At 36.5% G+C, this 23,629-nt stretch overlaps 1 protein-coding gene across 1 annotated transcript; it reads left to right on the forward strand.

The window, feature by feature from the left end:
- Nucleotides 1–14,822: 14,822 nt before the first annotated feature.
- LOC140785891 (indole-3-acetic acid-amido synthetase GH3.8) lies at nt 14,823–17,264 on the forward strand. Its single transcript, XM_073133980.1, has 3 exons — nt 14,823–15,360; nt 15,436–15,537; nt 15,652–17,264. The coding sequence occupies exons 1-3, from the start codon at nt 15,023–15,025 to the stop codon at nt 17,027–17,029; spliced, it is 1,818 nt and encodes a 605-aa protein (XP_072990081.1). The 5' UTR covers nt 14,823–15,022; the 3' UTR covers nt 17,030–17,264.
- The last annotated feature ends 6,365 nt before the right edge of the window (nt 17,265–23,629 follow it).

Raw genomic sequence — 23,629 nt, forward strand, 5'->3', positions numbered from 1 at the left:
TATATCAATTTTTATTTATGTTTTAGAAAAATAAAATACTTTCTAGCAAGTGTATTCGAACGCAAATGGACTACATTCAAATGCAGTCGTTCAAATGCCAGATTCGCATTCACACATATAGATGATGCATTTTGACTGTTCGAATGCCTGATCTTGCATTCACATATATAGAGAACGCATTTTGGTGATCAAACGCACGACGAAAAAATTAAGCTGTAATAGAATTTGTCTAGGATTTTAGATGTTTGGCTAGCCTCTATATATATGGAAGAGCAGCCTCTCTTGATTATTAAATATTGAAATTACTTTTCATCTAAGCTTGAGCCATCTTCTTCCTCCTCCTTCCTCCCCCTTGTATCCAACTCAAGTTCTCATTTATGACCGAGGTTAGTCTTCTGTCGCTTCTCCCTCCTCCCTTTAGCTACCAGTTATACTTGGAAGCTCCCTTCTTTCCCCTCATCTAATTCTAAGCACTATTCCATCCATCAAACCATAATCATCTCCCATAATTTTAACCATGTATTCCATATCCCGCTATCTTATGATCTTCGGTCACTATTTTATACATAAACTTTTGATCTACCCATTCGATTATCGTGATTCCAGTTGCGTTGGATTTCTAACTCATAGATGAACAACCTATCCATAACTCAGATCAATCCAACGGTTAGATAAATCCCAGTTATCTTCGTAAGTTCCAGGTCGAATTTTGTCTAAATTATCAATTTAGATTGAAACTTATTTTTAATCAAAAGCGACCGTAACACATTTTAGTCTAATATGCTCTCATTCTCTTGTTTAAGCTATCTTGCCTAAGGAAGAAGAAGTAATCAGGTGCTCTAAAAAGGTTGGAAAAAAAAGAAAAAGAAAGCGAAAGCAAAGGTATTTTAGTTATTTTAGAAAAAAGTAATCAAGCGCCCTAAAGAAAATAATCAAACGGTTCCTGGGAGGTCTAAAATTGATGATGTGATATTTTCTAACAGATAAATTGGGCTCGAGTCAGACTTTGGGCTTGTTTCTGGAGAACTTGGGCCAGATCTCTGTCATGGATAAAAAGTAAACAAATATCTATTAGAAAATATTAGTGGGTGACAATTTGTCAAGTCGGATCGGGTCCACATTAATATGATCCGTTTAGTTATGTTAGACGGGTCACTCACCTAACTTATTTATTAAATAGGTTATTTAGGTTTCCATAGATTAATCGAGTCATAGACGAATTTATTCTAGTGATAAACAAAATTATTTGGATAATAATTGAGTTGTCGGATTGTAAACAAGGTAGCCGGTCATAAAAAAAGAAGTCAATCCATCTATGATCCAAATTTGTCTACATTAAATCTAATCTTGTTTAGTCCCTCGTCAGATCATATCGTTGCGTCCTACTCATCCTTGTATATTATGGTCACTTTCTTCATATCCATCTCCTTCTCCACCCATCCAGCACTGGCCATTAATTGACAATGGGTGGTTTAAAGCATACCTGGGGGACTCTGAGACATTCTTCTTGGTTTTTTCCCAATTAGATTCAGGTTTAAACTTTAAAGCCAAGCAGTGAGACACTTTTGGGTCCCTTGAGATGTTAAAAGCTCGTACAAGAAGATATTGAGCCGGTATATGACTGCTCAACGAAGAGGAATTAGTTGGAAGTGGAAGTGACTTCCAAATAGTGGCTATCCAACTAGCTAGCTAGCTAGCTCCACGACCAACGTTAATCACTTTCCACTCTTGCACACTCCCCTGTCTCTCCATCTTGCCATTGGCAGTGTCAGCGAGATCAAGTCGCAGGTCTTCGTCTCCGCGTCTCGCCCATCTCGGAAGACCCGACTTTTCTGAAGTGGTGGAGTTGACGACGAACAAGGAATTAAATCTCTCCATTTTGCTCAAAAGTCTTGAGACATTATTATTATTATATATATATATATATATATATATATATAACAACCACGTGAAACGCACATTCGTTTACTCAGAGCCACCATCATGGCGAGAATCCGACCGCTTTCGGGTGACAAAATTATCGCAAATCTTTTACTCACGTGGTTTGGAGATCTCTACGGGATTTTGTTTTTTTTAATTTTTTAGTTTTCTACGGGAAGAGCGAGGGAGGGAGGAAGCTTCGAGTTGCCGTGTTGGTAAACCTTTGCTGTTACTTTTGACCGTGCAGTTGAAAGTACGGGGCTTTGACTTGGGACCACCACAGTCAATGCGTGTGTAATCCCGAGGCAGCGATTCTGGCACGTGAAAACCTTCTTCAACACGTGCGGCCTTGTGCCCCTTAGGCCCTAGCGAGCGTGGACTTTCGGGCCTCCAGTATCTCTCCTCCTCCTGCCTCGGGGGACCAAGGGTAAAAGAGTAAATGCAAAAAAATGGTTTCTTTTGTGGGGGAATTTATTAGAGATATCCTTCTCAAAAACACCCTGCATAAATCAACTATATATATATATATATATGAAAAATGACATTAATGCCCCTGAGTAGGTCTTTTAAGACCAAGGTGAGTCTAGGGGGGATCGGTCTTTAAAGTCAAAAGTGGGGTATAAATATTTACTATTTTGCTAGTAAGAGTGTTCTTGAGCCATTAATTGCATATAGTACTGTAAAAATAATAACGAAAATTTGCATGCAAATATAAAGTGACATTTTTTAACATAAACTTCATACTTGGTCTATAATGGACAACAAATAAATTAATCCAGTGAATCAAGCCCAAGGGCACAATACAATAATAAGATAAAGAATAGTCCAAGAGATTTTTAGGAGTAAAGAGCCTCGAGTTCAGTATTATCTACCTACTAACTGCTAGTTCCATCAATCCAACAGCTCAAGATATAGTCCTGAAAATAATCAAAGGTAGACTTATAATGCAAATTAATAAAACCTACTACACCCTAATACTGCTATAGAGCAAAACAAAGTCAACCAGCCAAGGATCGCTAAAAAGCATAGCAATTGTGTCTAAACAAATCTAGTGATGGTGAGCACAGACAATAGTTGTGAATAAGTCATGGGCCCACACCCCACCAGAAGGCCTCACCACCCTACCTGGCTATGGGCCTGCCGCCTAAGAGCACTACTGAGATAGGGAGGATCTACGGCGGTAGAGATACCATGGCAGCAGCAGATTGGGTAAAGAACCAACAGTAGTATGGCGACCAAACTTGTGTGGCGGTGACAGTGGAGAGCAACAGCGACAAGGGGTTTTTGGTCAGATCCTAACCCGACAAGGGAGGCAACAAGGCCTTAGAGCGTAGCAGGCTCAGATGCAGCGGAGGGGTGGTGGCTAAGTGTAGGTCCGATAAGGGAGAGGAGGAGAAGGGAAGCAGTGGTGGCGGCGAGTGGGTTTTTGGTGATGGAGAACATCGAAGAAGAGTGGAGGCGATGATTACGGTGAGTAGTAACTTCGGCATGATGGTAAGAAGGAAAAGAGCTCGGGGAGAAGAGAGGAGTGGAAAAAGACTAACGGAGAGAAAGAAGTGAGGGGAAGGGAGAGAAGAGGGCTCTCCCTTTCCCTAGCGTGTTAGCTAAGGGAGGGGACTGAGGTAAACCTCACCAACAATCAATGAGGGCGAAATTCTCCTTTGATGGAGAGAGGAGATCTTGTGCCAAACCTAGCATAGCTAGAGCTAGGGTTGGCAAGAGGGAAAAAAAGTTAACATCCATGTTTTAATTCAATTGTAATTTACATTCTACATTTTTACTATTTATAAATCGAACATTATGATTTAACGAATATATAGAGGAAAAAACATCAAATGCTAGATTTGAATTAACATTGTTTAGACAAATAGGAATATTGCGTCAAATTTAATTCTTTTTTATAAAAATGACTAAAATACCCTTAGATTGGGTTGGGTTGGATTGGATTATATTAGATTTAGTGTGATCGTGTTGAGTATAGATTGGGTAAGTATAACTTAAGTAATAGTATTTTTATAATCTTTCTAATATAGCTAACTTCTCATAAGGGTTAAATTCAGCTAACAGATCTAACACTAGGGTATTTTTTACATATATTTATTAAATCAAGGTAACAAAATTTACAAATAGTGAAAATATAGGGTATAAAACGCAATTCCATTATAAGGCACGGCATCATTTGCAAATTTCCTTAATAATAAAAACATAGGATATTTTCACTATATTTCTCTTTTTATTTTTCTAAAAGGAGACTAGCTGAATTTCAAAATTATTTAGTAGAATGGACGATTTATTTCACACCTAAAAATATGCCAAAGTAATGCTATCTTCGAAAGTGATTAGCTTTTGAAAATAATTTAAAATCAAATTTGATTTGGAAAATAATTTATTTTTTTTATTAAAAAAAAGTAAGAGGAGAAATACTAGTTGGTGGGGGCCTCTTGGCTTCCACCAACCCTGCATGTCTCCTTCCCCACCATGAGTTGTTGTTCCTAATTGGTCCCTTGATGGATGTCCATGGCTGACAAGGAGATGCCATGGTCCACTCGGAATATTAGCTAAATATAGTTAGGGAGGAAGAGAGAGTGGAATCTAAGCTACTTGTCCTCATGTAAGTTAAACCGTTTCAAGTTTAGAGTTACAACCTAGCTTATTATTAATTAATCCTATTGGAAAAGGATTAATTAGGTATGCTTCTTCTCAATCAGATCAAAGTCGACATCCTATGTTGTTAACTCAAGCTTTTGAGAGAATAAAAACTGAGAAAAAAAAAAAAAGAAAGAGGAAAGTTTTGATATCTTATTAGATAATGTGATCGCATTATGCAAAGGATTGCCGTTGTACTTATAAAATATTTTTAACAAATAGTTATTAACTAAAAGAACTTTTTCTTGAAGGTTAGAATGCAATTCATTTACTGCATATTTTTCTCTTGCAAAAGAATAAGAATTTTGAAAAATTTGTACACGAAGCCCTTTGTTTTAATGAAATTGTGATTTACACCTTAAATTTTCACTATTGACAAATCAAGCCCTATAATTTATGAAAAATATGCACAAAAAAATACCTTATTGTCGGACCTCTATACTAAGAAAATTACGAAAATATCCTCAACTAAGTCATACTAAGAACAGTTTAGTTATTTTAGAAATAATAGTATTTTAGTCATATTAGAAATAAAATATCTCTACTTAAAGGAATATTCTCATGGTGTTAGTTCAAAATCTAATCAAAGGTGTTTTCTGCTCACTAAATTATAAAGTTCGATTTGTAAATAATAAAAATATATGGTGTAAACTGTAATTTCGTTAAAAAAATAAGGTGTTATATGCAAAATTTTCAAGATATTTTTAGATTATAATATCTAATTATTATTTTAAAACTATAGCGATAATTATAATATTTAAAAGTTCTTAAGGATAATTACGTTATAAAAAAAATCCCTTTATGCTATGTGCCGACGAGTGGGGAGACCAATGAAGGGGTGGTCGGAGGTAATAATAAATGTGAATGATTAGTTTTGGTAGTAGTTTGGTCCATTTCTTCTTCTTCTTGTGATGGATGGATAGGGATGGGCAGAGTTTGGTCGAAGCTTTTATAGCTAGGCATAGGGCTAACAGGTGGTCAAATGGGCAGCAATCTGTTGCTAATTTGCGTTAGTAGACGAACTCGTCACAATTATATTTGACCCAATGTTATGATGATGATGATTTGAAATATAAAGTTATATAAATTGGTTTGGGTTTGGTAGAACAGTGTCAGGATTATGAAGTCAGTGAGAATTATTTGACCCAAATTATCTCATGGAAGTATTTAATTCTTTCATCTATCTAACTAACCTGTGAAAATTGTTTAGCTCTAATTTTATTTAACTCGTTTAATATTAATCTCCCGATAAGACCGTATTTGTGGTTGTATTTAATATTTCAATTTGTCTAATAAATGAGTTGCATTTAGGGGTGAAAACGGGTCGGATTAACTCCGACCCGATTCGGATACGGGTTGGATATATTTTTTGGATACATGTTGGATATATTTTTCGGATTCGAATACGGATATCCGTTTACTCACATATTTTTTTAAATAATTTACAGTTTTTAGTTTGCTTATTTAAATAATAAATATTAATATTGCTACTAATAATACGTTATATATTATTTACAGAGATTAATTTCTCTAATTTTATAAATTTGACATACAAAAAAATTATTTTGTGATAAAACTCTTAATAATTTTATGTTAATTATATCTAAATAAAATATTATAATTATTTTAAACTCAATCAATATCCGTTTAAGATCCGATTCTCTATCCGAAAATTATCGGTATCGGTTTAGTTAGGATATAGTTTTAAATTTTGCTATCCGTCTAATATTTGTATCCGGACTAAAAATATGGATCCGAATATGAGTTAAACAGTATCCGATCCGTATCCGATCCGTTTTCGCTCCTAGTTGCATTCGTGTTGCTTTTGGATTAAGTTTGCCTAATCACTGGATTTTGTAAGTAATAAATTTGTGACCAAACAAAGTGATTTATATTGTATTTTTTTACCTACTAATCATGTGTATGCTGTAGCACACTGTTCGACGAAAGACAGACGATGAATTGTGCTGGTGAATAGTACTAATGAACATTGAGATGAATAGTGCATTCGAATGAATGAATAGTATTGTGTTCGCCCAACAAATCCATTTCGACGCTTGAACAGTTCTAGAAACTTTTGAGGTTGTATTAAAGAAGATTTTAAAGAATATTTTAGGATTTCCGAGTCCGGGTTAAAAATAAGTTTTATCATGCACATAGTATGTAAATGGAATGAATGTGATTTTATTTGGAAGGCTTTTGAAGAGCTCTTTCACATCAAAACCCTAATAAGATCTTTATTGAAAAGGGGGAGAGAATGTTTTGTTCTGTCCGAGATCTAAACTATCAGCATAGCTACAATGTGAAAATCTGGAGGTTTGCATTTTATCCATCTACATCATACATCAGCTTCTCCAGAGTATTGAGATATGAGAGTTTCAATTCTGTGACTTCTAGCAATATTGATGACTATTGGATAAGAATTTTTACCATTATTAGTGGGTGTCTGTCGAGCGGTGAGAAATATTATAAGTACATATTATACCTCTGATTATAGTGTAACAATTTTGATCTGCGAAAATAATATGTAGTTTTTACCCCTTGCTTTATAAGGGGTTTTCCATAGAAAAATCTTACGGTGTTTGCCGCGACCGTCTTGATTTTTTTTATCTAGTTTATTATTTACCTTTTAGTGTAATTTGTGTAGATTGACTTAGGAAATTTCATGTCCTAGATCTGATTTATTCCTAAAATATTTTTTTAAATTGATATCAGAGCAAATCTTTTTTACCTTCAAGAGGAATCCTTTATGAGATTTTTTTTTAAAAAAAATAATCTACTATTTGACAATTTTTGTTAGACCAATGTAAGTATTCATATTGGAAAGCCAAGATGCAAGATTTTTTAGAGTTAGATGAGAGCGCAAATATTGATCTAAGTTTATGGATCTCTTTGTGAAAATGATTAAGAATTTTTTTAGAATTTCAAAGATGACTTGAGCAACAAATCTATATCGTTCGATATATATTCAAAGAACTTATGAAAATTATTTGAAACTCAAAAAAAGAGAAAGATGAAGGAATGGCTAGGATATAGAAAGGTGAAACTTTATATTCTTCTACAAGAAAGCAATGTAACTCATAATCTCTTTCTATTTGTGAAATCTATATGCGTATGAAAAACAATACAACTAAGGAGATTTTAAATTAAAACTACATGTCCACAATTATCATTAATGTGGTACTAATGATCACATTAAATCTCGTTGCTTTTTTGAGTCATGACAAGCCCTTGAATTACACATATTATTACTATGTATCCAGATACAATGACTTGCATGTATTAATTATTTATATGCTTCCACATCTAGTATATTGTATGTATATCATAAAAATGATGTCAAAGTAAAAATAAAGATCGTGTGGATTAAGAAGAGTAGTATGTGGGATTAAGGCATTGTCATGACCGAAGTGGCAATGATATTATTAAAAAAGTTTTGATGTGAAAATAAAAATAAAGGGCGGTGCTCTTGAGTGATCCTTTAGTGAGACATTTCGGCTAGGAAAGTTTGTCTGATTATTTTCGTGTCCGAGTTATGTGGTTTGATATACATTTAATTTAAAAAATGCTTGTTTTTAATTAATGTTGTTATTATTGTTCGCTTTTGTCCTTTTTTTTCTATTTTGAGTTAAAAGTTAAAAAGAAAATTATAAAACATTAATTTTCTATTGGTTGAGATTAATTGAAATATCTCTTGAGTTACTATATTTATTATCTTCTTAGTTGTTAGTACACCTTAATCGATATTAGATATATTACTATTTAAGTGTGGTGTTTATATATACTAAATTTTGTTTTGTTCCTCTAGATAAGTGTAGTGCTTGTAGCTTCTTTAGCGACTTTTTTTTAGCTTCATTTGTTTGACCATTTAATCTAATTACACTCACAATAGTTTATTACATTTATTTTAAAAATATAGATTAAATATATTTTATCCCCTATATTTATGCCTAAAATTATTTTACTCTTATTTACTTTAAAAAGTCGCAAACCAGTTCCTCTACTTATGACTAAAATAAAACGGTTAGTTTTTCTATTAAATTTAACTGGGCAGTATGGCTATTTTGGTCATTTAGTTATATTATCTCAAAATCTACATGTTTTTTCTAACAAACAAGAAAGAGGCATTTTAGTTATTTTAGTCTCGTTCTATTAAGTTTAACAGAAAAATTAACGATCTCACTTTAGCTATAAATATAAAAACTAGTTTGAGACTTTTTGAAATACAAATAGATAAAGTGATGCTGGATATAAGTATAAGGAGGTAAAATATATTTAATTCTAAAAATATTAATGAAAAGGGATGTTGTGTCTAGTGTGAAAGTCACCTTGAAATGAATATTCAATTTGATAAGCAAAATATCAGAAGAATGAAAAAAAATTACTACATGAAACAAGCTACCTACCATGCATTGTGAATACGTCATTGCATAAAATAAAAAAGTTTGAATGCGATATATTATTGAAACAAATGTGCATGTGGATTAGGATGATTTAACTACTTAATTGGATCAAGAGGTCTTCTTTGCATTATTACTAGCATACTTCTAAATCATATTGTGCTTCTAAATCTTATTATTGTATTGTACCCACGTGCTTGATCTTCTTAATTGCTTTGTAGTGCTGTCTATTATAGGCCAAGTGTGGGGCTTGTGTTAAAGAGTTGATCGCTCTATCTCCCCTACTTATTATGTATTATGACTTTTCGTTGTAATCTTTAGATATTAATGAACTATCTGTCTACGAGCTTTCTCTCAAAAAAATAAAAATAAATAAGACTTTACTTATTTTTTTCATTACATTGATACATATGAATCTCTTGCGTGCTTTTCAATTGTATGTTATAGTGAATCTATACATGTAAAGTGTTTTATCTTGTGGGAGATTCAGAGATTTAAATTGTATCACCAAAATATACATTCTCAAAAGAACAAAAATATTTTCTTTGTTTTAGAGGCTTTGTGTGGTTTCGGATGAATTTACTTGATTGGTCATATTTTAGCTATTGATTTATTCTTTAAAATGCATGAATAGTTCGTGAAAATTTGAAGTCATATTTGAAAATTTTTGAAGGTATTTTAGAGTTTCTACATGAAAGTTTTACAATTCTGTGAGCTTTACGAGAGTTGACCAACAATTATGTGGAAAGTAACTTAGTAGGGAGTCTAATAAGCAAAAAAAATTTCAACCATTAGACATGGGTATTAAACAATATAACAATATTTTGTACTTAAAATTATAATGTATCAATTTTAATTTATGAAGAGAATCCACGCTATTTTACTTTGATTTATAAAGAGTTTCAAAGTACCTTCCTCATATATTAAATTACAAATGTTTATATATATATATATAAATAAGTGGAGATAAGAATCCATATTTTGCTCATTTAATGTATCTTTAGTTGTGAGTGTGCATATGTAATTTAGTGTTGGAGAAAAAGAGATTTAAAATTAAAAAATCAAGAATCAAGCCAATCTTTTCTTAAAAATAAAAAATAAAAGACTAATTCTGGCGACAGTCAATCTATAAGTATATAAAAGACTACTTTTTGGCGGCATCAATCTTTATACAAAAGTATCTTGCTCCTTATATAAGTATTTCTTTCTCTTCAAAAAATACACATATATATATTTTCTTCTCTTACTTTCTATATTGTGCCAATTATATAGTAAATTTTATTAAACCTAAATTTTTATGAAGTTTAATAGTAATATCGCATATATATATATATGTATTAAAAAAATATAATAAAAAACCCATATATTTTGAATAATGAACACATAAGAGGTATTTTGGTCATTTAGGCGTGCTCCATTAACTTTGACAGAAAACTAACAGTTTCACTTTGTCATAAGTACAAAGACTAGTTTGAGACCTTTTAAAGTACTGAGAGGTAAAGTGATTTTAGGAATAAGTATAGGAGGGTAAAATGTATTTAAACTAAAAAATGATTAAGGCATAGACTTAATATACTTATGTATCAGATAAAATACTACTATGACTAGCGCTTCTTGGAAAGGAAATATATAAAACATTTTTAGTGTTTTATTTTAGAGTAAAATGTTGAACCTGTTAGGGACTTATCTTATAGGTAAAATGCTGATAAATTTAATATTTTACTGACAATATGAGGATATGAATGCTGACCAGCAAAAGTAGATTTCTTTTGGTATTAAATTTCGGATGCGATGCATTTAAGTAATAAAGTTTGGGAGAGAGCTAGTTTGGTGAAAAACACTTTTTTGATCTTCTTTATCATGTTGTGCAACAAAAAAGAAAGTAAATTCCTAATACATATTGTCAAAGAAAATTCCTAATACATATGGTCGAATATAATAGAAAAATTATTATTCTCTAATAGCTTAACTTGTTAGAGTTACAAATTATTATAATATTAAGGTAAAGGTCCTTGTTACGAACTAGGTCTAGAACAATCTATTCATAAAAAAATTATGAAAATCAAAGCAAGAAGTTATGGCCAAAAGGGTGAAAGAATATCAAAATGGGCTGAAATGGAAATATTGACGTTGCAGCGGTTATTAGAGAGTGGCAGATAGCTGTGGGATAGTGGAAGGCAGCCGTAAGGTGGGATGGCTCTTGAGGGAAGGGTTTGGTAGCTTAGGAGAGTTTCTAAGCTTAATATTCACTCCCAAAAAAATGCACGGTTATAATTAAAAGATAAAGGCAAGATAAATAAATTAACTAAAGTCAATAATTATTCCATATTTCCTAGGCCAAAAAAATCACTCCTATTTATAGGAGTAGAAATACAACCAATCAGATCCTACTTGTTTTCCTAGGCTTACATACGTGGATTATCCATTTTAATTTAAATCCAAAAGTAATAAGAAAAAGCAACTAACTAAACTCGGCACGACTCAACTTAACTGACTTGACCCCTATGGTTGGATCGTAAGAGTCCACCATGCTTCTGTTATCTATCTAAAATCAAATCTGGAATGATTCATTCATAGAAAAATTCTTAAATTTTTATGGCTCATAATTTTAGAATGAAGTGATTCTAAGATTGAGATAAAAAAATATTAATAAAATAGTGGAGGAAAGTTGAAACTTGATACAAATAGAAACACTGACGTTGAGGCAATCGTTGGTAGGTGGTGGACAACTATAAGATGGGTGGAGGTTGGCCGTATGAGTGGGTGACTTGTAGAAGAGTGGTGTGGATTAGGGTTTGATAGCTTGATAGGATTTCTAAGTTTAAGATATACTCTTAGGAAAATAGACGGGTACGATAAAAAGATAAATGCAAGATAAATAAATTAACTAAATTCGATATTTAATCCACGATTTCCACTCTAAATGAGCAATGACCACTCATATTTATAGGAGTAGAGATATAGTGGGTCGAATTCAACTCACCAAACTAGGTTTACATACACAAATTATTTGTTTTAATTCAAATATAAAAGTAATAAGCAAAAGCGACCGACTAAACTCAGCTCGACTCAAGCCAACTAACTCAACACCCATAGTTGGATCGTAATAGTCTTAGTTTCAAATCTTACAAGACCATGTGTTATTTAAAAATATAATTCTGCACAGGTTAGAGTGAAATCAATTTGTTTCACACTTTGATCTATCAAAATATCTTAAGTTTAGAAATGAAGAGAATGTTAGAATTAAAAATTTTAGAATAATTAGCAAATTAACATAGTATAATATTTGAAGTGGACATTAAAAATGCCCGAAGTAAGAAAAATTATTATAATATAAATAATTTTTAATTATTATTTTTCTCTGTTTAGAATTTTAGAGTAGTTGACGAATTAGCACTTCCTTCCAAAGATAGATTAGCTCCACAATCCAAGAATATGTTAATCTCTTAAATCTTATCCCCAACCCTATTCTTGGTCTAATCTTCCGGCTTAAGACTCCACCTCGACGTCACCATCTTGGACATGAGATGCTCCCTTTTGGACTAAAGAGGGGAAGCTAATGCTGATTACAAGGAATAAAGTAGGATTTTATCACATAATCCATGCCTAACTTACATAGACTTAATTAAGAAGACTATATATAGAAAAAAATTATTCTTTGGAATCGTGGATATCATCTCCACTATGTTGGGTTTGGTGGCCTCTTAGTAGAAGTCAATATCACTAATTTCCATGGTCTCTTGAAGACTAAATCATGACCCTTTCAAGCAAAAAGAATTAAAAAAAAAAGAGTAATCCATTCACTAGTTAACATGTTAACTAATTCCACACACACACACACACATATACATACATACATACATACATATACATACATATATATATATATAGCCTTTCTTTATAAGATTCCTACTAATCCATTAAGCCCTGTATCCACCAATGCAGCCACTTGCTTAAATCACATAAAATCCATAAGGATGTAGACTGTAGAATAGTCAATAGTGGCAAAGGAATATGCAATTTGGAAGCATATCAGAAAAAGGTTTGTGAAAAAAAATGATATAAATGAGATTGACTAAATCTTTTATGGTCTCTTTAGCTAATTTCTTTTCTTTTTTTCTTTTCCTATTTTAGGGAATCACTTTTCCTAATAGCAGCCTATGTCAAATTCTCTATTTCATATTTAAATAATTATTAATATTATAGGTATAATATATATATATATATATATATATATATATATATTATTGGTTTATAAATTATGTAGGAAACTACTGTGGGGCCTGTATTTTTTGTTTAAAAAAATGTAATAAATTTTAGTGAGAAGTGAATGGTGTTATATACTATATTACTACTATGTTTCTATCTGATTATTATTCTATATTAAACATGCAATAGAAAGAGCAAACATGTTGTAGAATAACAATAAAAAAAATTTCTATTTACTTGGCAAATAGTCGACCTGAACTGTGGGCTGCACAACGGGGGACAATCTCCCCCAAGACGATAATTCCGCCATGAATGGAGAGTAAAAGCTGCACCGAGGTCGAGGACATTAAATTTCTATCACTTGTCACAGAGATCATCTCGTCCTTCCCATCCATCCTACCGTAGTCAAAATTTGGGATTTATTATTATTATTTTTATTATTGTTTTTTAATGCTCTGCCTCCATGCAGCCACGCCGTTGTAGTTATAAACATATGATATCCATTAAATGTTGCTATATTATATAAAAGCAAACAATTTAATTAATTAACAGTCAAACTCAAAACATTTACCATTACTTTTGTATTTGAAAGTAGATATTACTGGGTGATGATAATTCCCCTTCTGAAAAAAAGGAGGAAAAGGGACTGTAATGCACCAATTTTGTTGACTTTTTTTGTTACAGAGAGTACGTTTGTGATGGACAGAGAAAGTCCATATGCGGCTCAGTGACTGCCACAATTGTTAGCCGGTCTTCAAAAAGAAGATGGTTTTTGCATTCAAAGAGTTTGTAGTCATTCGTATCACTACCATCATTGTCTTTCATTCCATGTACTCGCACTCATAATTAGAGTCAAATTTGTTGACCATATTATCCCCCTATATATTATTAAGTATATAATAGAAATATTAGATAAGTGAATGATTGAGAAGATTTGAACTAGTTGCATAGATATGCATAGCTGGAAGGGATTGGATGAAAGATACTAATTGAAACGAATTGCATTGATTAAGAGATATGTCCAAAAGGGGCTTAGATTATTAAAAGCTCTGTGCACATGAGCCTGTGCATGGTAGTATAATTGTCAAGCTCCTTGCATCACATGGCTACCCCCTTTATTTAATAACCATCACTTAATTTAGTTAAGGATCTAAACTTGCAACTGCTAATTGAAGCCCACAGGATCAAAACTATATCATTTTGTCTAGCTAGCTACTTGGGAGGGCCAGGGCCATCTGCACTAAGAAATTCTCAGTGTTTTTTTTTTTTTTTTTTTGAAAAAAAAATAGTAACATATTTTAAATAAAAAAAAATATTCTTATTTGTTTTTAAGCTTAATCGATGTTCAATTATGCATGGCTTATGACGCCGGCAATCGATGGGGTCGCTATCGTGGTCCACCGGAAAAGCAGCCGGGCGCCCGCCACGTGTCCCGATGTCGAGCTGGACGGCAGCAGACGCCCACCTGGCGCGTCCTACGTGGCTGTCGGTGGGCCCCGCGGCGGTCGGGGGATGTCCGCGTCGCGACGCGACAGCGGGGCCCACAGTGCTGCGTCTCGGCCCGACACGTACGTCGGAGACCAGCGTGTCGTTCGTCCCTGGTTCCATCCTTCCCCTTCCCTTCCCTTCCCTTCCCTTCTCCCCCCCTCCCCCACCGTGGGCCCCGTCCGCTACGCGTGACACGATCGCCTCCCATCCCCCACACTCTCGCCTCTATAAGTACCGCCCAACTCTCCCACACCGCTCTCCATCTCCAATCCTTGAGCTACTCTCCCTCCCTCTCTCTCACTTTCTGTACTTGCTTATTAGAGTGCTTCTAGCTTGTTCTAGTGCTAGTCATATAGTTTATGATGGCCGTGATCAAGACTATAGAATCCACGGTCTCCTCGACCCCTCTTGGGCCGGCGGCCAACGAGAAGGACGCAGAGAAGCTGCGGTTCATCGAAGAGATGACCGCCGACGCCGACGCCGTCCAGGAGAAGGTGTTGTCCGAGATCTTATCCCGTAACGCCAAGACGGAGTACCTCGAGCGATGCAAGCTCGACGGCGCTACCGACCGCGAATGTTTCAAGGCGAAGGTCCCCGTCGTGACCTACGAGGACCTGCAGCCAGAGATCCAGCGTATTGCAAATGGCGATCGCTCTGCTATCCTCTCTGCTCACCCCATCTCTGAGTTCCTCACGAGGTAACCTCCGTTTCTAGATACGTTGTGTCTTCCTAGCTCAAATATCTCTACGACTAAATATTTCTATTTGTAAAGCTCCGGGACGTCAGCCGGTGAGAGGAAGCTGATGCCGACTATTAAAGAAGAGTTGGATCGCCGGCAGCTGCTCTACAGCCTCCTCATGCCCGTCATGAACCTGTGAGTTTATATCCACATATATACATTCGATTGAAACTCAGTTAATTAAGAATCAGAAAGTTCAATATAATACATGAGCTAACTGTTCTAATGGCGTATGCACATATGTAACAGTTATGTCCCTGGTTTGGACAAGGGCAAGGGGCTCTACTTCTTGTTCGTCAAGTCGGAGACGAAGACACCTGGAGGCTTAACGGCGCGGCCGGTGCTCACGAGCTACTACAAGAGCGAGCACTTCAAGTCCCGACCCTACGACCCTTACAACGTGTACACGAGCCCGACGGCGGCCATCCTCTGCGCCGACTCGTTCCAGAGCATGTACGCCCAGATGCTCTGCGGCCTCTATCAGCGCCTCGACGTCCTCCGCGTTGGTGCCGTCTTCGCCTCCGGCCTCCTCCGCGCCATCCGCTTCCTCCAGCTTCACTGGGAGCAGCTCGCCGCCGACATCGCCTCCGGAACCCTCAACCCCCGCATCGGAGACCCCTCCGTCCGCGAGGCGGTTTCGGATCTCCTCCGACCCGACCCGGAGCTAGCCCAATTCGTCACCTTCGAGTGCTCCAAGGGAGACTGGTCCGGGATCGTGACGCGCGTGTGGCCCAACACTAAGTACTTGGACGTGATCGTGACGGGGGCGATGGCGCAGTACATACCCACCTTGGAGTATTACAGCGGAGGTCTCCCGATGGCGTGCACCATGTACGCCTCCTCCGAGTGCTACTTCGGGATTAACCTGCGCCCCATGTGCGCACCCTCCGAGGTCTCCTACACTATCATGCCCAACATGGGCTACTTCGAGTTCCTCACCATCGACGCCGCCGGCACGTGCGGGGCAGCAACCCCCCAGCTCGTGGATCTGGCCCACGTGGAGGTCGGCAAGGAGTACGAGCTCGTGATCACCACCTACGCGGGGCTCTACCGCTACCGGGTCGGGGACATCCTCCGGGTTACCGGGTTCCACAACTCCGCCCCGCAGTTCCGGTTCGTGCGCCGCAAGAACGTGCTCCTAAGCATAGAGTCCGACAAAACGGACGAGTCGGAGCTCCAAAGGGCGGTGGAGACCGCATCCGAGCTGCTGAAGCCGTACAACGCGACGGTGGTGGAGTACACAAGCCACGCGTACACGAAGAGCATACCGGGGCACTATGTGATCTACTGGGAACTGCTGGAGAGGGAGGCAGGGGACGGGAAGGGGCCGGTGGACGGGGAGGTGATGGGGAAGTGCTGCCTCGCGATGGAGGAGGCAATGAACTCAGTGTACCGGCAGAGCCGGGTAGCGGACGGGTCGATCGGGCCCCTCGAGATCCGCGTTGTGAGATCGGGGACATTCGAGGAGCTGATGGACTACGCCATCTCGAGGGGGGCGTCCATCAACCAGTACAAAGTGCCGAGGTGTGTCAACTTCCCACCCATCCTGGAACTGCTCGACTCCCGTGTCGTCTCCGCGCACTTTAGCCCCGCCCCGCCCAAGTGGACCCCGCACCGGTCCGTCTGAGCTGGACGACTGGGTTCGTACCGACCGGGGGTAGTTTTGTCCACAAATTAGGTCAAGAAAACCGTGCCGGATACGGATAGGCATCAGTTTCCTCATTCCGGACGTAGCCTACTTCCTCTTTCTTCTTTCTTTTCTTCTATTTTCTTTCTGTAACTTTTCATTATCTCTTTTCTTGTTTAAAAGGATTCCCATGTTGTGTCTATCTTTAGCTGAATAGCAAAATGGTTTCTTTAAAGAATCTTCTAACATATATACCCGTAGAATTAATTAGAAATTAAACTATCGCTACACAATTTTGGGACTCCACGCTACCACATTCCTCCTCAAATTCGGTCAAGGTACGTTAATATATATATATATATATATATATATATACTTATATATGTAGGATGATTTCAAGGTACAAGTCAAGTTAGTAGGATTTTTCGTCAAAACTTCGTCAGGTAGGGTAGGTGTAGGAGTAGCTTACTGGAATTTTGGTCTGGGGCCTTGGGGTGCGGGACACCGTACCTGGTTTTCTTTGCAGCAGTCCCCTGTCCTGTTTGCAAGATGCTTAAAGTTGGGTCTCTTTATTACGTCCATCCAAATCCAATGGGAGGGTTATGGGGATGATGCGTGTTGCCTTGGAAATCGCGATGGGATTTTTAGAAGGAGTCACGTGACCTCGATGTGGTTAAAGCTCGAGTCCAAGGATAAGAAACAGACGAACCGACGAGAACTGGAGATTTGATCTCGTGATCCCCGTGGTCGGATTCCGAGTCATGTTTGTTTCGTGGGGCCTTCCCACCTATAGTTTATTACAAAGGAATCGGGCGTATTTGGATGCGGACTGGACTAACAACAACATACATAACCGCCGCACGTGGTAGACGAACAGGGAGGCACGTGACAGAACCCCTCCTTTTGGGTAGGATTTTGAGTTATTCTAAGTAACAGCTACCAAAGTTTCTCGATTTGGAAAATGATACGTCTTTGGAGATATTATACAATATAATGACAATTATCTAAAGGACCCTCGGAATGTGAATATTGGTTAATTATATTTTACCACCTCAAACTTTCACTCCATATTATTTTCACCCCCCTCAATTAAAAAAAAAGTTTAAATATATTTATCATTTTGTACTTATATGCTCAAAATTAGGGGTGGCAAAATTTGACCCGACCCGATAACCCGACACGATAACCCGGCTCTTAATCGGGTTTGGGTTTAGTATAATCGGGTTCGGGTCGTAAACGGGTCAACCCGTCTAACCCGTTTAATAATCGGGTCGTGTTCGGGTTTATACTACTGACCTGTTTTGACCCGTTTGACCCATTTAAGCATACGGGTCGGATCGGATCGGAGTCGGTTAACCCGCTAACCCGTTTAACCCGTTTAATATATATATAAACTAAAACCCTAGATCTAATTACATTTCCCTAACACCACCTCTCCACTCTTCACTCCTCTCCCCCGCCTCAACAAAAAGGGGAAAAATTCGCCCGCCTCCACCTTCGCCGCCTCCGCCTTCGCCCCCGTCTCTGCCGCCTCTGCCTTCGCCTCCGTCTGCTGCCTCTACCTTCGCCTCTGTTTGCCGCCTTCGCCTCCGTCTGCAGCCTTCACCTCCGTCTCCGCCGCTTCGCCTCCGTTTGCCGTCTCGACCTTAGCCTCCCGTCGTCGCCTCGCCTTAGCCTCCATCTCGCCGCTCCGCCTTCGCCCCCATCTCTCGCGCTTCGTCTCACGCTCGCTTCGCTTCCGCCTCCGTCTACCGCTTCGCTCCGTTTGCCGCCTTCGCCTCCGTTTGCCGCCTCGCCTTAGCCTCCATCTCGCCTCCGCCTTCGCCCCCATCTCGCCACCTCCGTCTCGCTCGCCTTGCTTCCGCCCCGCCCGCCGCCTCCGCCTTGTTAATCGCATAGTTGGGAGCTCTGTTCCCTTCTCCCCGTCGACTTCAAATCTAGCAACTCCTCCCGGTGGTCGTCGTCGGCACTCCTCTCGGCGGCGGGCGCCCTTCTTTTGCTCGGGATCTAGCTAAAATTAATAGAACTGTAATTTTTATGTTTGAATGAGTTTGATGATGAAAGTAGGTTAATTTGTTTCTTAAAAGCATTATTTTTATAGAATAAAATTTAAATTTTATATAGGGTAATCGGGTTAGACGGGTTGTGTTATCGTGTCATGTTAACACGACATGTTTATTAAACGGGTTAGACGGGCCGTGTTACCGTGTCGTGTTAACACGACCCGTTTATTAAACGGGTTAGACGGGTCGTGTCGTGTTACCCGTTTAATAATCGGGTCGTGTTCGTGTCTAATAAATGCAACCCGTTTATTAATCGGGTCGTGTTCGTGTTAGGATAAAGTTGACCCGACCCGAATCTAACCCGACCCGAACCCGCTTAACCCGACCCGATTGCCACCCCTACTCAAAATCACCTTATTCTTTATATTTTAAAATTTTTTAAATCAGTCTATACTTACAACTAAAGTGAGATAGTTAGTTTTTCTATCTAAATTAATGGAGCGCTAAAAAACTTTCAAAAATTAAATAGCGCACTGATTTGGCTCTAATTTTAATTTTTTATAAACAAAAATATATTCCCCTCCTATATAAGCATTTTCTCTTAAAAAAAATAACTACATATTTTATTCTCTAATTTCTAGATTATGGCAACTATATATTAAGTTTTATTAAACCTGAGTTTTTATGAAGTTTAATATTATATCATATCTAGAAACAAAATAAATATAGTTTTAAAAAAATCTGATAAAAAAACTCATCTATTTTATCTAATAAACACACAGAGATATTTTAATCATTTGAACATGATCCACTTTAACAAAAAAAAATAAAAAAATTAACGGTTTCATTTTAATCATAAGTATGTGGACTCCTTTAATATTTTTTAAAATACAGAGAGTAAAATAATTTTGGACATAAGTACGTTAAAATAAAATGTACCTATTAATTAGATAATTAATTATCTAATAGTATTGGTAAGACACTTTTATAGAAATTTTATTAAATATTAACTAACTAAATGGATAGACAAAAATATCTCTACTTTCTCTTCCCCTGTTTGTTAAAAGCAAAATTTAAGGGAACTAAAGCAGGAATGTTTAGAATTTAACATTTGGATAAATAACCATAAAAATCGCTACAAAAAGAAGATGAAAAGATATGGAAGGAAGATGAGGGTATTTTTGTCCATATATAAGTTGGTCAAATTTTTATTAAATATTTCTATAAAAAAAAATTCTAATAAAATATTGATAGAGGAGCTTTAGTGGTACATTAAATAGTTTAGGGGATCTGCCCACTTGATGAAAGTGCTACAGAGAGGCCCAACACGTAATTAACCAAGTGAAAAATTAACCTCCAGGTGATGTGGCCACTAGTCTATTGAGCTAGCATCAAAAAGATTTTGAACGAAATACTATGCTTAATTGGTATTTTTTTTCTTCATGTTTTAATTTTCTTCCAGCTCTCAAAAATAATTAAAAAATAAATAGAAATATTTTTACATTTTTCTTAAGAGGATTAAAAAAAATAAAACTTTGCCATCTTACCATCACCAAGGGGATGTTTTTGTTTTTGTTTTTGTTTTTAAATTAAATATAGTCGGCCTTCCACTATCTAAAACTACTGTTTTTATGAATATTTATTAGCGATCTAGGCCCCTCTAATAATAAATCATAGCTTTTGCACTTAACTTTATAACAGTGAAACTACTGATATGCTTATCGTAACATAGATTACCATAACAAGATGCTAGTGAACGATTTAGCATACACTGCAGAGAGAGAGAGAGAGAGAGAGAGAGAGATTTGATTACTAATGCATCATACTAATATGAAAATGAGACAACTCCTTTATTCATTTTTTGCTTGACTTCCTTCATCCTGATCAACCCCATGAACCTTTAGGAGCTTCCTGTTTCTCTCAAGCAATTAATTGCTTTTCTGAACCTATTCGTGAGCCCCTAAAGTTTATGAACCATGAATATATACTTGCGTATATTTGTATCAGGTTCAGGAAAGGAAAAGATAAAAGATGCTTATCATAATAAACGACAGCCTAGCTACTATATGCATGCATCATCACACAGTGTATGAAAAATCTGGAGTGATGCTCGAAATGATGAACTCACTGCGATTTAAAGCTAAAAGTTGAGAATATTGATTGGATAAAATTGACTGTTTGGTTCACAAATTATACTTCAGCACGCAACCTTAGAGCAATCTTGGAAAGATAAGATACTCTAGAGAAGGAAATAGTTTAGATGAAGACGCAACTCCGATCCCAGAAATTTGTCTTTATATATGAGTCAGAGCCAAGAGAAAACACCAAATGAAACTCAAAGCTACGGTTTAGTAGATCCAAGCCTAAGTTTAACAAGTTAGACTTGAATTTGGTTGCCTCACATAATCATTTGGAGTAAATCAAACGTACTGATCGACGAAAAGTAACGTAGAACGCATCAATATATTTTCAATCCTGGAAAAGATTAAGACTCAACTTGCGTATGAAAGTTACATTGTCAAAGTGCATTCAGGTGGCAAAATAGATGGGTGGGAGAGCATTTGCAAGGCAAGAACCATCAAGCAAAGACAAGACTGCTTTATTGCAGCTAACTGTCCTCCTAATTTCTCTCTGGAATGATGTAAAGCATCACGCTTCTTCTTCCTCCTCCTCCTCCTTTTTTTCACCAATAGACATCTGATCAGATTATGTACAAAGCATAAGTTCTCCCTTTTTATAGCGTAAAGGCATCTGATTTCAGCATGGTGTTTTGATGCAGTGGCAATTTGCGTCTCTTAGGGGAAAGCAAATGAAACTAATCCTTAGAAAGCGATAAACACGGTGAGTACCTTTCATTCATATATAAAAATTACCTGGCAAAACACATCAGCTGGTCGAGTTCTTGAGCGACACAATTAGTGTTTAGACATTAACAGCTCCTTGATCATGTAGCACTTCAGTGCGATGTTTTTGTAGTGATAAATTTTTTGTTGGCAAATTCACATGTAATTGAGTTTGAGTTGTATAAACTTGATTCAAGTATATGGTTGAGTCGTATAGTTTATGGATAATTAGATCGTCTGAAAAATTAAGATATTCAAAATAGAAATCAATTTCAGCAATTGTTCGAACAATTAAAATGCCTTAATTAAGAAAATTTAGATGATAGAAGAGTAATAGCTTCGAAAAGGTGCATGCAGGAAATTCAATTTAGAATCGGAGGTGACAATTCAATTAATAGACTTTCAAGTCAGGCTAGGCCGGGTCCAAAGCAGGCTCAAACCAAGCTTTGACTCAATTTATTGGTTTGAATATGAATGAGCTTTAAGCCCATGGGCTTTTTGAGCTTTCCGAGACAGTTCTAAGGTTTTTTTTTTCCTTTCTTGGGTGAGAGATTTTTGTTTTAAAATCATGTAGTGATCTTTTGCTCTTCGATGTGTTTACTTTTCCTATTTTTACTCCGCTTTTTATTTTCTATTCTTACTCATATTTTTACTTACCAACTTGAGTTTAATTCACATAGTTAGAGTAAAATTAGGGTCTCCTACTTGATTTAGTAGGATTTAATTTTCTAAACCAAATCAATTTTAATTTTTTTTTTTACTTTTTACTTTGACTTAGATTTTTTTTTTTTTATATATTTCCAAATCTAGTAGCTCTAGCAAGTTTACCTCTCCCAATATTTCACGTCCTTTATCTGCAAACAGAAGGAGAGCAGCATGCAGTATAGGAGATGTGAGAGTTACCAAACAAAGCCACAGTCATTAACAACTTCGATCAAGATAGCAATTTCTCTACGCAAAGCTACAATGTTTGGCGCATTTCTGCTTCAGCGATCCACTTGCAGATCTATACATATGACTTCAGCATGTCAAAAAGTAGTAGAAAATATCCACGTAAAGATGCTCAATGTGCACCACCATGGATTGGTTCTATAGCTCCCTTAGAGATGAGGAAAGGATTTAATGGTTTTGATCCCTATTAACTCTGCTGGATGATGCAGTATAAGAACCAGAGATTAACAAAGGATTAACGAAGCTGCCAACATAAGGTAAGTAGGTATAGTTTGCCAATATATATGAGATGCAAATAACATTCTTTACAAACTACTACTTTTCACCTCAGTGCGATTTCTTTTCCTCCCAAAGTAATTAACGCAACAAATTTTTTTTCTATATTGCACAAGTTAGGAAGCAACGAAACACATGAGAGTCGCATGTAAAGTAAAAGAGCTAATAACATACATATAATCAATTGATCAAGATTAAAATAACAGAGACAGACAATAGTAAAGTGAGCACAAAAGCGAGTAAAACGGTCGAGTACAAGAGTAGGTAGTGAAATTAAATTACAATAAGGATTAAAACATATCCTTTTTAAATCTACAACACAAAAGAAAGAAGAAACATCTTATGTCCTACTAAGTAAATTGTTACAGAAAGCTTCTGCTATGATCCTAACCAATCTATTTCATGAGTCAATATGGATAAACCTAATATTCGACAAGTGACATTATCTTTAATATGATAATATATAAAGAATTACATAATATGATAATATTTATGTGTTTACATCAAGTATGTGAATAGAAAAAATA

Source organism: Typha latifolia, chromosome 4 (genome assembly GCF_019914945.1).
Source record: "Typha latifolia isolate L0001 chromosome 4, TyphaL0001v2, whole genome shotgun sequence".
Classification (NCBI taxonomy): domain Eukaryota; kingdom Viridiplantae; phylum Streptophyta; class Magnoliopsida; order Poales; family Typhaceae; genus Typha; species Typha latifolia.

What these genes read in the sequence shown, in the direction of transcription:
- LOC140785891 (XM_073133980.1), top strand. Translation starts at nt 15,023, where the DNA reads ATGATGGCCGTGATCAAGACTATAGAATCCACGGTCTCCTCGACCCCT. An exon ending in ATCTCTGAGTTCCTCACGAG is followed by an intron (nt 15,361 to 15,435) that starts GTAACCTCCGTT and finishes CTATTTGTAAAG; the next exon opens with CTCCGGGACGTCAGCCGGTG. An exon ending in CTCATGCCCGTCATGAACCT is followed by an intron (nt 15,538 to 15,651) that starts GTGAGTTTATAT and finishes CATATGTAACAG; the next exon opens with TTATGTCCCTGGTTTGGACA.